This window comes from Bubalus bubalis, chromosome 12 (genome assembly GCF_019923935.1).
Source record: "Bubalus bubalis isolate 160015118507 breed Murrah chromosome 12, NDDB_SH_1, whole genome shotgun sequence".
NCBI classification, from domain to species: domain Eukaryota; kingdom Metazoa; phylum Chordata; class Mammalia; order Artiodactyla; family Bovidae; genus Bubalus; species Bubalus bubalis.
Genome location: NC_059168.1, coordinates 61,913,454 through 61,931,775, shown reverse-complemented (window position 1 = coordinate 61,931,775; position 18,322 = coordinate 61,913,454). Strand labels below are relative to the sequence as shown.

Sequence of the window (18,322 nt, the reverse complement as noted above, 5' to 3'; positions counted from 1 at the left end):
AGTTAATACTCACATCTACCATATATGGTAGCTTCTATCACTTTTTCCATATGGGCTTCCCTGGTGGCTCAGTGGTCAAGAATCTGCCTGTAATGCAGGAGACGTGAGTTCAATCCCTGGGTTGGGAAGATCCCCTGGAGAAGGAAATGGCAACCCACTCCAGTATTCTTGCCTGGAGAATCGCCATGGACAGAGGAGCCTGGCAGGCTATCGTCCATGGGGTCGGAAAAGAGTTGGACACGACTGAGAGACTTTCACTCACTAAGTCACTTGGCCAGACTCACACAACTAGTTAAGTGGCAGGGCTGGATCTTGAACCAAGACACTGTGGCACAAGAGCCCATACTCTTAGCCACTATGCCATGTTACCCTTCATATATAGAAAAGTACTTTTAGTTTGTGGTTAGAAAAATAGGTTATTAAGCTTTTTAGGGGAGCTGTTATGTTTCTCATTTTTATTCCAGCATGTATCTTTTCCACATTTAACCTAAATTAGTTTATTTCTCTATCCCTTTACGTCAAATGATCACAAAGCATGTTCGCATGGAATTAATACATGATAAAGATGTCTTAGAGACGTTTAAACAAGGAGTTGTTTAGTAATTGACTTCTTCATCTCTATTGTATAATTCTAGATTAAATTGCATTTTATTCTTTTGTTACTAGATAGTATTCAGTGTAGTTTCCTCCAGCTTGTAGATAACATCATACTGGCCCCAAGACAGTCATTATTTTTGTTTGAATTTTTTTTCTAGGCTTGCAGATCAGATGAGAATGTTGAATTTTCCTCAGTGGTTTGATTTACTAACGGATATTTTCTCCAAGTTTATAATTTTCCTACAGAGAGTTAAGGTAAGCTTATGTGATTTATCAGTTTGTCCAGAATATCCCTAAAATTGTCTTCTTTCTAGACACAAAAATTTGAATAAAACAAATTCTTTATTTTTGCAATTTTTCTAAAGGAGCTTTGTTTTAAATAAGATTTGAAGTGCTTCAGAGTATTTTGGTAACTTTTTTTATAATTCTGGATGATTTATTTCATTTTAAAAAGAAATATGCTTACTTGGCATTAAATATTATACAGTAATATTTCCTTTTGTGATTTTGTGATGCTTGAATCTATCTAGATTATCTATAGTTAAAATATTGTGAAACACTCAAAAATCTATCCCATAACACTTAATTTTTCTAGGAATTTAATATTAATATTATGTTGATACCATAATATTTTGAACATACGGTTCATATTTACGTTACTCTACTAATGTTCTTTATTGTAGGTTTTTACTTCATTTTTAAACCTGGGATCCAATCATGTATCATGCATTACATTTAATTACTTTGTGGTCAAGCCAGTTAATTTTAATCCAGTCGTTATAAGGAAAATAATACATGTCACACAGCATTTTTCAGAAGAAAAGATGTCATAGACTCTAATATGTGTTTGTTGGGATTACCAACATGTCATAACTGTTTTAATAAGACAGTCCTTAGGAATTACTGAGTATAAGAGGCTGTTAGTGAAATGTGATATTCTTTGAATTATCAGGTGTCAATATTGCTTTTATGTTCTAGTCAAGATCCCTGGCACCTCCTGAGTTTCATATTAAAAATGATCTGGGGGACTTAGGTATTTATCTATAATATGACTTTCTTTTTAAAATTGGGATGATGCTCTACATCACATATATAAGCTTTCTGGTTGAAATGGGAAAAGCCTTTATAAAATGTGATTCATTGCATTTAATTTAGACTCCTACCAAAATGTTGATCTTATCTATTGATAGTGATAGATATCAAACCTGTATCTGTGAATTGTACAGTATAAGGCCATGTTTTCACTTTTTCTTGTATTCCCACCATGACTTCATCACACACTTCTGGATATATAGAACTCCTACATTGCATAGTTGGAGTTGGCCAACTTTTTGCCAGTAATTTTTAAAATAGCCATCTTACTTTTAGATTCAATATCAGTTAAACTAAGCCAAATTACTATTTGATGTATGTGCTGTATGAAAACAGTGATTTGTCCTAATTGTAGCTTCTCATTTTCACACTGAGGCCACTTAAACTAATATTGTTGTAAAACATCTTTGAAGATGATGTTTGATTTTTAAATACAGTAGTTTTTCTTTGGAAAAGTTTATGATTCATTCTAGGGCATGATTTCACTGAAACATAATATTAGAAACTTCATTTTTAATGAAGATTTTTAAATAACTACAAATTGGAAAGAACTCTGATGTCTAACATAGAAATGGTAAAATTAGTTATGCCTAGTTGGCAACCCACTCCAGTGTTCTTGCCTGGAGAATCCCAGGGACGGGGAAGCCTGGTGGGCTGTCATCTATGGGGTCGCACAGAGTCGGACACGACTGAAGCGACTTAGCAGTAGCAGTAGCAGTATACTCAATAGTACAGAATGTCATGCAGGCAAGGATTTTTAATGATTGAAGAAAATGCATACATTATAACATTAAGTGAAGAAACAAGACAGAGACCTATTTATGTAGTATGCTCTTAGCTGTGTTAAAAATGTTTTTTTATTTTTTTTACCTCTTTATCTGCATAGACCAGAGACAGCTTGTCTTTTTGTGGTTATCTTTAGATGGTAGAATTATGTGTAATTTAAACTTGTTATTCATTCTTTTCTCTTTTCCCTAAGTTTTCTACAGAGAGTCATTACATTTTTGTAACTGAAGTATAGTTGACTTACAGTGTTGTATTGGTTTCTGGTATACAGAAAAGTGATTCAGTTATTCAGTTACATGTATTCATTTTATAGTCTTTTCCATTATAGCTTATTACAGGATGTTGAATATAGTTCCCTGTGCTGTACAGTAGGACCATTGTTTACCTGTTTTATATAGTTTGTATCTTCTAATCCCAAACTCCTAATTTATCCATCCCCTGCCCTGCCCTTTCCCCTTTGGTAACCATAAGTTTGTTTTCTATGTCTGTGAGTCTATTTCTTCTTTGTAAATGAGTTCATTTCTATCTCTTTTTTCTTTGGATTGTACCTATAAGTGACATCATGTGGTATGTGGTATTGTCTTTGTGTATCTAACTTACTTCACTTAGTATGATAATTTCTAGATCTGTCCATGTTGCTGCATGGATTGATGGCATTTTTCATTCTTTTTATGGCTGAATAATATTCCATTGTGTGTATTTACCACATCTTTTTACCCATTTATCTGTCAGTGGACATTTCCATGTCTTGGCTATTGTAAATAGTACTGCTATGAATATTGGGTTGCATACATCTCTTCTAATTAGAGTTTTCTCCAGATAAATGCGCAGGAGTGGGATCACTGGATCATATGATAACTCTATTTTTAGTTTTTTAAGGAACTTCCATGCTGTTTTCCATAGTGGCTGCACCAATTTACATTCCCACCAGTGGTGTCAGAAGGAACCTTTTTCTCCACATCCTCTCCAGCATTTATTATTTGTATACTTTTTGAAGATGGACATTCTGATCAGTGTGAGGTGATACCTCATTGTGGTTATGGATAGTATTTCTCTAATAATTAGCAGTATCAAGCATCTTTTCATGTGCCTTTTGGCTGTCTGTGTGTCTTCTTTGGAGAACTGTCTAGATCTGCCCATTTTTTGATTTGGTGTTTTTTTTTTTTGACCTATATAAACTGTATATTTTGGAAATTAATTCCCTGTAGGTCACATATTTTCAAATATTTTCTCCTAGTCTTTTTATTTTGTTTGTGGTTTCCTTTGCTGTGCAAAAGCTTTTAAGTTTAATTAGGTCCCATTTGTTTATTATTGTTTTTATTTCCATAACTCTAAGAGTCAGCTCCACAAAAATATTGCTGCAATTTATGTCCAAGAGCATTCTGCCTGTGTTTTCCTCTAGGAGTTTTATAGTATCCAATCTTACATTTAGTTCTTTAATCAATTTTGAGTTTATTTTTGTAGATGGTGTTAGAGAGTGTTCTGATTTCATTCTTTCACATGTAGCTTGTTTTCCCAGTACTACTTGTTGAAGAGACTGTCTTTTCTCCATTGTATATTCTTGTATTCTTTATTGTAGATTAATTGACCACAAGTGTGTATGTTTATTTGGGGGCATTAATTGTATTTTAAATTTTTATTAGAATTTTTGTTTATTGTTTATACCCCATAGTTTAGTATAATTTGTATAGCTGAAAAAGAAAATAATCCTTAAATGCAGCTTGACAGTCTTTTCAAGTTTTTAACTCTTAGATTTTCAATTTGTTACATAGACAGTTCTGGACTATCATTTTAGAGTTTTAATTAATATGGTTACCAGATTATTTCATTCACTATTCTCAAGACTGGAAAAATTTATTTAGTTGTTCTTGTATTTAAACATGAGCTTAACTATAAATTGCTGGAATAGGAAAGTTCAGAAAGTAAATCATGTGCCTACATTTTTTTTTTTTAATGCATTTATTAGGTAGTTACTTTGTGCCAGGTTACTGTTCTGAGCACTTTATTTGTATTATTATTATTTTGGAATTTTTTATTGTAGTATACTTGCTTTACCCTACTGTTGAATCTATTATGTATTGTGAAATCTTCTGGCATTCTTAAACAAGAATGATTCTGGACTTAGAAAAAAAATAATCACAAACCTTTAAAACTTGTAGATATGGTGAAAACAGTGAAGAAGAACCCCTAAGAGAACAGCTAATACACTGTATATAGAAAATTTATTGTACTAGCTAAGATGTTGTCAGTTAAAAGTGGCAAAATGTCCAAATCAAACTAATTTAAACAATAAAAGAAATGTATTGGCTTGAGGAACTTAAAACAGTGCAAAAACAATAGACTTCAGTTTTGGTGTGGTCATTGTTTTCTTGATTAGTTTCACATTTTATTTCATTTCTACCTCCTCTTTTTTGACTTCACTTTTAAAGTAGCTAACCTAATTATAGCAAAATGTCTATATATAACAGTTTCAAGTCTTCCACATTTGTATACTATACCTCCTAGAAAAGATTTTTTTCTTCTTTGGTCATCAAATGAAAGTCCTTAGTTTTAATCCATTGGGTTAATTTAGGTCACATATCCAATCACTGTGGTAAAAAAATGCTATGCACTGATTGGTTTGGGTCTGGATTTTCTTCTTATTTCTAATCCTGTGGCAAGGAGTGGGAGCATATTGGGTGGCTATGCAGGACTGAACCTGAACCTGAACCTGGAAGGTGGACTCAGTTTTGCATAGCTGGCCTATGGGTGAGGTGCAGATTAGTTGCTAGGGGAGAGAAAGACTATGTTTAACTTTTTTTTAATGAGAAAATTTTTTGAGAAAGAAAATCACCAAGACAGAAGAGATAAGGAAGAAGATAGGAAGAAATGAAGATGGGAGAGGTAGCATATTAAAGATTAAGACAGCAGTAAGGATTAAAAGCAGCAATGGAATAGTATAGCAGGGAGCAGGTTTGTGACTATAGAGAAGTTACTGATGAGCAGAGAAGATACACAGTCTCCATAGACTTGAAGGCTCAGAATCTCTGTCTAATACTGTATGGAATATTCACTTAGAGTACATTTAGTCCCAAATACACAGGAACAGTGTGAAAAGGCAAAAAGATAGGACACTGAAAGATGAACTCCCCAGGTCGGTAGGTGCCCAATATGCTACTGGAGATCAGTGGAGAAATAACTCCAGAAAGAATGAAGGGATGGAGTCAAAGCAAAAACAACACACAGTTGTGAATGGGACTGGTGATGGAAGCAGGGTTCAATGCTGTAAAGAGCAATATTGCATAGGAACCAGGAATATTAGGTCCATGAATCAAGGCAAATTGGAAGTCGTCAAACAGGAGTTGACAAGAGTGAACATCGACATTCTAGGAATCAGTGAACTAAGATGGACTGGAACGGGTGAATTTAACTCAGATGACCATTATATCTACTACTGTGGGCAGGAATCCCTCAGAAGAAATGGAGTAGCCATCATGGTCAACAGAAGAGTCTGAAATGCAGTACTTGGATGCAATCTCAAAAATGACAGAATGATCTCTGTTCGTTTCCAAGGCAAACCATTCAATATCACAGTAATCCAAGTCTATGCCCTGACCAGTAACGCTGAAGAAGCTGAAGTTGAACAGTTCTATGAAGGCCTACAAGACCTTCTAGAACTAACACCCAAAAACGATGTCCTTTTCATTATAGGGGACTGGAATACAAAAGTAGGAAGTCAAGAAACACCTGGAGTAACAGGCAAATTTGGCCTTGGAGTACAGAATGAAGCAGGGCAAAGGCTAATAGAGTTCTGCCAAGAGAACACACTGGTCATAGCAAACACCCTCTTCCAACAACACAAGAGAAGACTACACATGGACATCGCCAGATGGTTGACACTGAAATCAGACTGATTATGTTCTTTGCAGCCAAAGATGGAGAAGCTCTATACAGTCAGCCAAAACAAGACTGGGAGCTGACTGTGGCTTGGATAATGAACTCCTTATTGCCAAATTCAGACTGAAATTGAAGAAAGTGGAGAAAACCACTAGACCGTTTGGGTATGATCTAAATCAAATCCCTTATGACTATACTGGAGAAGGCAATGGCACCCCACTCCAGTACTCTTGCCTGGAAAATCCCATGGATGGAGGAGCCTGGTAGGCTGCAGTCCATGGGGTCGCTGAGGGTTGGACACAACTGAGTGACTTCACTTTCACTTTTCACTTTCATGCATTGGAGAAGGAAATGGCAACCCACTCCAGTGTTCTTGCTTTGAGAATCCCAGGGATGGGGGAGCCAGGTGGGCTGCTGTCTGTGGGGTCACACAGAGTTTGACATGACTGAAGTGACTTAGCAGTAGCAATATGACTATACAATGGAAGTGAGAAATAGATTTAAGGGACTAGATCTGATAGACAAAGTGCCTGATGAACTATGGATGGAGGTTCGTGACATTGTACAAAGACAGGAATCAAGACCATCCCCAAGAAAAAGAAATGTGAAAAAGCAAAATGGCTGTCTGGGGAGGCCTTACATATAGCTGTGAAAAGAAAGGAAGTGAAAAGCAAAGGAGAAAAAGAAAGATATATCCATTTGAATCCAGAGTTCCAGAGAATAGCAAGTAGAGATAAGAAAGCCTTCCTCAGTGATCAGTGCAAAGAAATAGAGGAAAACAATAGAATGGGAAAGACTAGAGATCTCTTCAAGAAAAATAGAGATACCAACAGAACATTTCATGCAAAGATGGGCATAATAAAGGACAGAAATGGTAGGGACTTAACAGAAGCAGAAGTTATTAAGAAGAGGTGGCAAGAATACACAGAAGAAATGTACAAAAAAGATCTTCACGGCCCAGATAATCAAGATGGTGTGATCACTCACCTAGTGCCAGACATCCTGGGATGTGAAGTCAAGTGGGCCTTAGGAAGCATCACTACGAACAAAGCTAGTGGAGGTGATGGAATTCCAGTTGAGCTATTTCAGACCCTGAAAGACGATGCTGTGAAAGTGCTGCACTCAATATGCCAGCAAATTTGGAAAACTCAGCGCTGGCCACAGGACTGGAAAAGGTCAGTTTTCAATCCAGTCCTAAAGAAAGGCAATGTTCAAACTACTGCACAGTTGCACTCATCTCACATGCTAGTAAAGTAATGCTTAAAATTCTCCAAGCCAGGCTTCAGCAATATGCGAACCGTGAACTTCCAGATGTTCAAGCTGGTTTTAGAAAAGTCAGAGGAAACAGAGATCAAATTGCCAACATCCTTTGGATCATGGAAAAAGGAAGAGAGTTTCAGAAAAACATCTATTTCTGCTTTATTGACTATGTCAAAGACTTTGACTGTGTGGATCACAATAAACTGTGGAAAATTCTGAAAGAGATGGGAATACCAGACCACCTGACCTGCCTCTTGAGAAACCTGTATGCAGGTCAGGAAGCAACAGTTAGAACTGGACATGGAACAACAGACTGATTCCAAATAGGAAAAGGAGTACATCAAGGTTGTATATTGTCACCTTGCTTATTTAACTTATATGCAGAGTACATCATGAGAAATGCTGGGCTGGGAGAAGCACAAGCTGAAATGAAGATTGCCGGGAGAAATATCAATAACCTCAGATATGCAGATGACACTACCCTTATGGCAGAAAATGAAGAGGAACTAAAGAGCTTCTTGAAGAAAGGGAAAGAGAAGAGTGAAAAAGTTGGCTTAAAGCTCAACATTCAGAAACCTAAGATCATGGCATCTGGTCCCATCACTTCAGGCAAATAGATGGGGAAACAGTGGAAAGAGTGGCCAACTTTATTTTTGGGGGCTCCAAAATCACTGCAGATGGTGATTGCAGCCATGAAATTAAAAGACGCTTACTCCTTGGCAGGAAGTTATGACTAACCTAGATAGCATATTAAAAAGCAGAGGTTTTTGCCAACAAAAGTCTTGTCTAGTCAAGGCTGTGGTTTTTCCAGTGGTCAGGTATGGATGTGAGAGTTCGACTAGAAAGAAAGCTGAGCACCGAAGAATTGATGCTTTGAGCTGTGATGTTGGAGAAGACTCTTGAGGGTCCCTTGGACTGCAAGGAGATCCAACCAATTCACCCTAAAGGAGATCAGTCCTGTGTGTTCATTGGAAGGGCTGATGTTGAAGCTGAAACTCCAATACTTTGGTCACCTGTTGCGAAGAGCTGACTCATTTGAAAAGACCCTGATGCTGGGAAAGATTGAGGGCAGGAGGAGAAGGGGACAACAGAGGATGAGATGGTTGGATGGCATCACCTACTCGATGGACATGGGTTTGGGTAGACTCCAGGAGTTGGTGATGGACAGGGAGGCCTGGTGTGCTGCGGTTCATGGGGTTGCCAAGAGTTGGACAGGACTGTCTGACTGAACTGAACTGAACTGAAAACAGAAACAGAGTGTTTTAATTAAACAAGGGGATTTATTAGTTCATATAACTTAAAAAAATCCATAGGTAGGTCAACCTTTAGGTGTTTAATAGAGAAGTTAATGATATTATCAAGCCTTAGTTTTGTTCTCCTGTGTTTTTCTCAGTCTGTCTTCTATGTATCTTCTTTAGCTTTAAGCTCAGGTGTTTCGTTTGCTGATTGGCCCACCTTAGACCCTTATCCTATCTTTGGAGACTTAAATTTGGAGTCTGCTTCCCTAGAACCATGCAGATCCTGAAAAAGAAATAAAGAATTTTGAGAAAGGGACAGCAGGTTGTTAGAGTTCAACTTTGAATGTTAAAGTAGGAATATAGCTCCTTATTTCTTAGTAGTCCATGAAGACAATGATTTACGTAAATTTACGCTTAATTCTTCTGCCTTTCAGTATTTATTAAATACCTCCTCCGTGCACGGTACTTATTGTTCTAGGCAGTAGGATACAGTATCTCATGGAGCTAACACCGTAGTGGAAAGAGACCTAGAACTGAAAAATTAAAAGTGATAACTGATATTTTTTAAAAATCGATTAATGGGATAGGATTGCTGATAGGAGTTAGAGGAGGCTTCTTTGAGGAAGTGACATTTGTGCAAGAACCTTAGTGATGAAAAGGAAACGTGTATGTAAACATCAAGGTGAAGAGCATTCCCGGCAGAGGAAACAACAAAGGTACTGAGATGGAAACAGTGAAATTTTAAAGAATAGGAAGAGAACCAGAATGTCTCGAGAACACTGAATGTGTGAGAAAAGATGTGAGATGAGGAGAAATGGATATAAAAGTAGATATGGTAAGGAATACAGATTGTGTTTTCTTTTTAAGTAAGCACATCAATGAATATGATCCTCTGATAGTCAAGTTATGTTCAATGTAACCTATTTAAGAAGTGAGAGAAATATGCACTGTATTTTAGGGAGATCACCATTTACAAAATTAATTTCTAAGTATAGCCCTATGTCTAAACTTTAAAGGGAACCCATCTCTTCAGTAGTTCTTTTTTCACCAGTCACCTTTATTGTGTAACCGGAGATAGAAATTCTGATATATACATGACCTTGACTCGTTTGTAAAATGCTCAAACATGCACAATCAGTTCACTTTTGAAACCTTGGTACAAAATATTTTATATAAATTAAAAATGTATCCTGTTTTCTTCTAGGCAACCTTAAATATCATTCATAGTGTTGTTCTCTCAGTTCTTGACAAAAACCAAAGGACTAGAGAATTGGAAGAGATTTCACAACAGAAAAATGCTGCAAAAGATAATTCACTAGACACAGAAGTGGCTTATTTAATCCATGAAGGCATGTTTATAAGTGATGCATTTAGTGAGAGTGAATTAACACCTATAGCCATAGATACTACCTCTCAAAGAAATGCATCTCCAAATAGTGAGCCCTGCAGCAGTGATTCTGTATCCGAACCAGAATGTACTACTGATTCTTCATCCAGCAAAGAGCAGATATCATCATCTGTTACTCCAGGAGCTGTGGATATTATGTGAGTATGGTGACTGTTGCCAGATTAACAAGACCTTGAGTCATCTTATTAATGGTTTAAATAAGACTGATTATTCAGTTTATTGAAAAACCATATATAATTCAGTCTTTTGGAATTTAACAAAAATAAATAAATTTTATGAAACATATATATTTTTGAAAATTTATGGACGGTAAGGAGGTGAGTTTTGGAAATGAGAATTATAGAATTTTAAGTCCGAGAAGAAACCATTTAATTAAATACCTTCAATTTGGAGAGTTTAGATGGCTTATTTAAAGTCATTAGTGGCAGAACCTGTCCTGGAACTCAGGTCAGTATTTCCTTGGTTATGTTTCTTTTACTGTATCACTTTTGTATATAGTAAAGATGTATTTGGTTTACGATTTTCAGTTGTTCAAAGGCATGAGTTTCCAAGTGGGTCACACTGTCTTTTTAAATATTACTTTTTAAAACTTATTGTGAAATAATTTCAGATTTACAGAAAAGTCGCCAGAATTATTAAAAAAAACCTCTACCCTTCACCTTGCTTCCCCAGTTAAGTCTATATCACATTGCCCTCTTTTTCCCTTTCTCGATTTCTTTCTGTCTCTCCTTTCTTTTTCTCTCATGTTAAAATTTTTACTCAGTCATTTGACAGTAGATTTCAGACTTGATGTCCCAAATACTTTAGCATGTATTTCCTAAATACAATAACACTTTCTAATAACTGCAGTATACTAGTGAAAATCAAGAGAACACTGATCAATTATTACCATCTAATCCATACACTCCATTAAGTGTTTTGAATAGAAAGAACAGAAGCAAAATAAAGCCAATAAAATCTTTCTGGTCCGAGAACATCATTTATATTTTGTAATTATTAAGAGTAATAGCAACTCAGTATTTTTGTTCATTTTGATAAAAGTCAGATTATGGCCTAGGAGCTTATTAGGTTGCAGTTATAGTGTAGAGTCAACTGTAACACCTCCCCTCCCCGCTATCAATCAAGCAAACCCTGAACTACCTATAAATAAAAATATTTTTTTCTCTGTTTAGGCTTATATTTTCACATATATTGATTAGGGTTCAGTCTAAAACTGCTGTTAAAAGAGATGTTAAAACATATATAGTTTAAGCAATATATTAATAGAATTACCACTCAAGTTAAGAGACAGAACATTACCAGGTCTTTTGAAGCACTGTATTGCCACTGTGCTTTCACTTTTTCCCAAAGGAAACCATTAAAACTATTGATTTTTCCAGGTTTTAAACTTTTATATAAATGGAACCATTGAATTATGGTCTTTAGTCTCTAATTTCTTTCATTTCCCATTATATTTGTGATATTTTTCTAAGTTGCTTTTTCTAAGTTTATTTGTATATAGATGTTCCACTTTCTGACTGCACAACAGTGTGTGTATCATTCTGCTGTTGATGAAGTTTGGATTATTTTCAGTTTGTTGTGACTGTTCTTATAGATGTCTTTGGTGTACGTGTCATAAGTATTTCTGTTGAATATATACCTAAAAATAAGTATGTGAATAGTCAATTTAACTAAAGCCAAATAATTTCCCAAAGTGATTGTATGCCTTTACAGTCCTATCAGCTGTGTAGAAGCATTCCTCTCTCTCCACATCTTCATTCATCTTGGTCTTGTCAGTCTTTCACATGTTAGTAAAACATTTTGGTATGTCACAGGTGTAATAGTTTAAATTTCTATTTCCCTGATGATTGGTAAGAGGACACTTTTCATGTATTTACTGGCTGTTTGAATATCCTCTTGTGAAGTACCTATAAATCCTTTGCCCACTTCTCTCTTGGTTTGCCTTTTATTTCTTACTGATTATGGGAGTTCTTTATGTAGCCTCAACACAGCCCTTTGTCAGTTGGTCCATGATGCAAATGCCTTCTCCCACTCTGTGGGCTGGCTTTTCACTTTCTTATTGGGGTCTTTTGTGAACAAGAGTTCTTAACTTTAATATAATCTTATGATTCATTCTTTCCTTTAATGGTTTACGTTTTTTTGTGTGTCCTATTGAAGAAAATCTTTCACTACCCTAAGACTTTGATGATAGTTTCTTGCTTTTTTCTGGAAGATTTGTTGATGTCCCTTGCACATTTAGATCCACAGCATATCTGAAATTGATTTTTGTGTGTTGTGTGAGGTTATTTTCTTTTTTCCCATGTAGGTATCTTTTTGACCTCACACCATTTATTGAAAAGACTGTCTTACCCATTGCTATATAGTACCACTCTTGCCTTAAATTAAATATTCATATATAAATGAGTCTGTTTCTAGACTCTGTTTTGTTCAGTTGTCTGTCTTAGCACCAGTACCATTAAGTAAGATTATATTAGTTATATCTTTTTAATTAGCCTTTATATCTGATAATTTCTCCTACCTTTTATTGTTCTCCCAAGATGCCTTAGATGTTACAAATCTGTATATATTTTAGCTTTGTTAGCTCTCTTGTTACTGTCACATAAACTTTTCATATTTCTCCTTTCTATTTAAGAGCACAATTCAGAATTTGCAATCCCACATTCTAGTGGCTAGAATATTTTCACATGTCTATATATTGCTGTAAGAGAGGCTTGAGAAATAGTGTATAGCTTGTTGGCTATTTGATAGCTAAAACTGTTACTGTGGCAGAAGAGAGAAGAGATATTAAAAGATAGCTGGAAAATGTGCCTATATTATTTAGGATTCCTTTAAATAAAATGCAGTCTCAGATTTTAACCCACCCCTCCCACCTCCATTGTGGCTCACTATGCACTTTAGAGCTTCTCTGGCTTTCCACAATGATGTGCTCCCATAGCATGATTACAGAGCATCTATAAATTGTTCCTTCTGTGTTTCATAGGTACATAAATGTCTGGAAACTACCCACTTTCCATTGCCAAAGGGGCAATGGACTGATTAAATATATTTATACATTTAACCCTAACTAGTTCTTCCCTGTGTCAAGTGTTTTCTCAGTATGTAATTGTGTCACAGATACAGGACATGCAGAAATGATGTCTGATTTTTGTGTCTTTTTTAGTGATAGATTTTCCTTGTTTTCTTACATTATCAAAATAACCTACAACTTTGTAAGTTTATTGCAATGTAAATATGGGCACAAAAGAGTAAATTTCCCAGGCAGGAAATGGGAAAGAAAAAATAATGGATGGGATTAGAAACTATTGTAGATTTTAAAAACTTTTTAGTTTTAAATTGTGGTTAAAAAAACACATGCAGTTTATCATCCTAGCCATTTCTAAGTGCACAGTTCAGCAGTGGTAAATATATTCACATAGTTGTACAACCACTCTCGAGATCTTTTTCTTCTTGCAAATCTGAAACCCAGTGCACATTAAACAGTAACTCCCCATATCCTCCCCTACCAATCCCCTGGCAACTACCCTTTTACTTTGTATCTCTATGAGTTCAGTAACTCTAAGTACTTCATATAAGTGGAATCATACACTGTTTGTCCTTTTGAGACGGTCTTATTTTGTTTAGCATAGTGTCTTTAGGGGTGTCCCAGGTGGCGCTAGTGGTAAAGATCCCGCCTGATAATGCAGGAGACTCGGGTTTGATCCCTGGGTAGGAACTATCCCCTGGAGGAGGAAATGGCAATCCACTCTAGTATTCTTGCCTGGAGAATCCAGGGACAGAGGAGCCTGGTGGGCTATAGTCCATTGGTTCCCAAGAGTCAGACAGGACTGAGTGACTAAGCACAGAGATGTCTTTAAGTTTCATCTATATTGTAACATGTCAGAATTTCCTTCTCTTTTTGAGACTGAATGATATTCCATTGTAGGTATATACCACATTTTACCCATTTATCTGTCAGTGGACTCTTGGATTGCTTCCATCCCTTGCTGTTCTAAATAGTGCTACTTTGAACATGAGTGTGCAAATACCTCTTTGAGATCCTGCTTTCAACTCTTTTGTATATGTAACCAGACACTGGTTCATGTTTGTGAGCAGCTTTTTGTTTTTCCTGTCAACAGTAAAGAGATCCAATTAGACTTAAAATTTTAAAAATCTTTTTTAAAAGCAAAATTACAAATAATCAAATAAATTAATTTATGAAGCTCAAACTTCCCAGCTTTATGGGAAGTGGTACTGAAATAGCACTTTGGCTGTTTATAGAAGTAAATGTTGGAATAGAGGAAGCTTAGCAGGTTAGAAATAGAATTAGACTAATTCTGGGTTCTAGTCTCATGCTTTTAACCTTGTGACCTTGGGTAGATCACTTAAACTTTCAAGATTCAGTATCCTCATCTGTTAAGTAGGAGTTTATCTGTCTGTCTCAGAGTGTGAGAACCGTTAAGATACTGTATCTGAAAGTGTTTTAAAAATATTAATCCTTCTATTATTTTAAACACTAGTAAATAAACTTTATGACATAACTTTAAAGGATAGCAGGTAATAACTTTCTTCAATACCTTAACCCAGTAGTTTGCCTCAAATTAATAGACATCACAGCCTCTTTGAAATGTCTTTGAAAGTTGTCATTCTTTGGTCACCAAGTAGTGTCTGGCTCTTTTACAACCCCATGGACAGTAGCCTGTCAGGTTTCTCTGTCCATGGTATTTCCCAGGTGAGAATACTGGAGTGGGTTGACATTTCCTTCTCCAGGGGATCTTCCCAATCCAGGGAACAAACCCACGTCTCCTGCATTGACAGACAGATTCTTTACTGCTAAGCCACCACATAGAAAAATTATGCTAAGGCACTTCACTTTAACACTAAGCTGAATTTTTGGTACAAAATCAGTGGTCTTTATACACTCTCTTAGTGGGGGGAGGGGTAATGCATAAAAAGACAAAAAGTCTTTACATTTCTTCCTCAAAATTGGAATAAATGCATTACATATTATAAATACTCCTATTTAATTGTAAGTTCCTTAAGAAAACATATTCTCTCCAGTGTCTAGTACTTAAATACAATAAATGCTTAAGAAATATTAGTTCAGTTGATCTAACTGTTAATAGTCATTTATAATCATAAGCAAAAAGCAGGCCTGTTTGTTTCCTTCCATTTCTTTCCTCTTCCTTCCACTATGTCATCCTGGGCAACCTGTGCACAACCTGCCATAGCTATGACCTTATATCTAATGTTTTGTTTTGTTTGTTTTTTGCCATAGTTTTTTCAGAATTTCCAGTCAGAGTCTGAATTAAGTATTAAAAATACTACAGCAGAGAGAGATTATTCAAGATTAGGGAAAAATTTATTTGTACTATCTGAACTTGCTTATATGATGCCCTGCCACAAAATTAAAACTGTATGATACGTCAAAACAGATTTTTCCCTTAAATGTAAATTTTATAGCTTTTTGTTTTTTATTGGTATGTCATCTGTGGAGATCAGTGTGTTCATAACTTTTCTTGACTTAATCTTTTTTGTCATTTTCAGGGTCAATGAAGATGTGAAATTAAGTGACTTAGAGCTAGGAAAGCTGGCAAATAATATCCAGGAGTTATTATATAGTGCCTCAGATATATGCCATGATCGAGCCGTCAAATTTCTCATGTCAAGAGCAAAGGTTATTTGTTTTGATAAAGTTTAGATATTTTTTACATAGTAAAATTACTTTGAAAATCTAGAATATATCCTTGCTTGTATCCCTATATTCTGCATAATGCATATTATATTTTTAACACTTAATAAGGTACTGGTGTGATCTATTAGGGAGGTGCTGAAATGCAAAATAATCCAAATAAAAGAAATAGTAAAACTTGAGCTTGAATTTCAAATAAATGATTAAAAGACTTAATAAATATTTGAAATTAATATGCAGTTTTTATACATATATATGTGTATTACTAACCAAATAATTTATTAAGAAAATTAGTTGTTCTCCAGTATTATGAAAATTGTGTAGTATGACCTGAATTTATTTGAGTTACTTTATCTTAAAGGGATCAGAATAAAATTTAGACATCTTAAACTTTCAATGCTTGATTTCTGGGACTAAAGTATTGGGAAATTTCATTATAAATTATCTTAAAATAATTTTTAGGAATTAGTATAAGTATTATAAAATAATTAATGTTGTTTAAGTTAGTTTTATAGCTATTCCATATTTTGTATTATACTAACTCATGAATATTATGTTATCTTTAAAATTTAGGATGGTTTTCTTGAGAAGCTAAATTCCACGGAATTCATATCACTTTCCAGATTAATGGAAACATTCATTTTAGAGACTGAACAGATATGTGGAAGAAAAAGCATGTCATTACTTGGAGCACTTCAGAGCCAAGCAAATAAATTTGTAAATAGGTTTCATGAAGAGAGAAAAACCAAACTCAGGTATTATTACCATGTCCATTCTGTTCATTTTTTTCCCCCTTTTCTTTATAAAACACAGTTATATTTAAAAGAGGAAACTTCATTGATTGGTCAATTAAAAGCCCTGACAGTTGTTTTTCTTTTTAATTATAGACATTGTGTAATTAAAATCACCATTTCTTGACTTTTGAAAATGGAGTTAGGATGTTTATTTCCATGAAAGTACTTATCCTGATAGACTGACTTTTGCTTTCCCATTCAAAGTGAAGTTAATTATGTTTTACCATTCTTCTTGACTAAGTAAGCTAAGAGATATAAAAAGGAAAATATTTCCTAAAATTATTTGTACTATTTATGAATGACCTCAGTTTATTAAGCTGTTCAGCACTTTTTTTTTTTTTTTTTTTTTACTTTACAATATTGTATTGGTTTTGCCATACATCAACATGAATCCACCACGGGTGTACACGTGTTCCCCATCCTGAACCCCCCCTCCCACCTCCCTCCCCATACCATCCCTCTGGGTCATCCCAGTGCACCAGCCCCAAGCTTCCTGTATCCTGCATCGAACCTGGACTGGCGATTCGTTTCTTATATGATATTATACACGTTTCCATGCCATTCTCCCAAATCATCCCCCAGCCCCTCTCCCACAGAGTCCAAAAGACTGTTCTATACATCTGTGTCTCTTTTGCTGTCTCACATACAGGGTTGTCGTTAACCATCTTTCTAAATTCCATATATATGCATTAGTATACTGTATTGGTGTTTTTTCTGGCTTGCTTCACTCAGTATAATAGGCTCCAGTTTCATCCATCTCATTAGAACTGATCCAAATGTATTCTTTTTAATGGCTGAGTAATACTCCATTGTGTATATGTACCACAGCTTTCTTATCCATTCATCTGCTGATGGACATCTAGGTTGCTTCCATGTCCTGGCTATTATAAACAGTGCTGCGATGAACATTGGGGTACACGTGTCTCTTTCAATCAGTTCAATGTTCAGCACTTTTTAAAAGTCTCACGTACTAGCAACAGCTAATGACCATTACTGTTTAGAAAGTCAAATGCCTTGTACTGCATGGGCTTTACTTGAATTTAACTAAGATACATGTAGTCTTAAATATGTAAGTCTTAAGTACTCACTTGACTTTTCCTTTTCTTTTCACCCTAGGAGATAGGGTTGAAATATGATTAAAGTTTATCTTTATTTTTACTTTTGAATAGCCTTCTCTTAGACAATGAACGCTGGAAGCAAGCTGATGTTCCTGCAGAATTTCAGGATCTTGTTGATTCTATATCAGATGGAAAGATTGCTTTACCTGAAAAAAAATCAGGGGGTATGTGTACTCTTTCACACATTCTGTTTCAATTTTATATTGTTTGTTCATTTTGTAAGAGTGCTTAATATTTTTTTAATTGATAGTGCCTCTTGGAAACCTTAGAACTCATATTCCCAGCTTAGTTAGTAAGTAGTTGACTTGAAAAGTATGTGGCAATTTATAATAATTTAAAATATTTATTGAATATTAACCATATTCCAAACATTGGACCAAGTGCTTTACATGCATTTACTCTCCCAACAACCTATGATAAAGATACTATTGTTACCTTGTTTAATATTGAAGAGGCATGAGGCTGCCAGGGGTTAAGGAATTCGG

The 18,322-nt window shown here is 35.3% G+C and overlaps 1 protein-coding gene across 5 annotated transcripts in view; it reads left to right on the top strand.

Moving 5' to 3' along the window:
• The window catches only part of VPS54 (VPS54 subunit of GARP complex), a 101,764-nt gene that overhangs the window by 56,839 nt on the left and 26,603 nt on the right, over positions 1-18,322 (top strand). For all 5 annotated transcript variants that reach the window (XM_006064792.4, XM_025262327.3, XM_006064793.4 and 2 more), the window contains 5 exons: positions 756-852; positions 10,054-10,394; positions 15,781-15,910; positions 16,499-16,680; positions 17,889-18,001. In XM_006064792.4, coding sequence (XP_006064854.2) covers positions 756-852; positions 10,054-10,394; positions 15,781-15,910; positions 16,499-16,680; positions 17,889-18,001 — 863 coding nt within the window. The remainder of the gene's footprint in view (positions 1-755; positions 853-10,053; positions 10,395-15,780; positions 15,911-16,498; positions 16,681-17,888; positions 18,002-18,322) is intronic.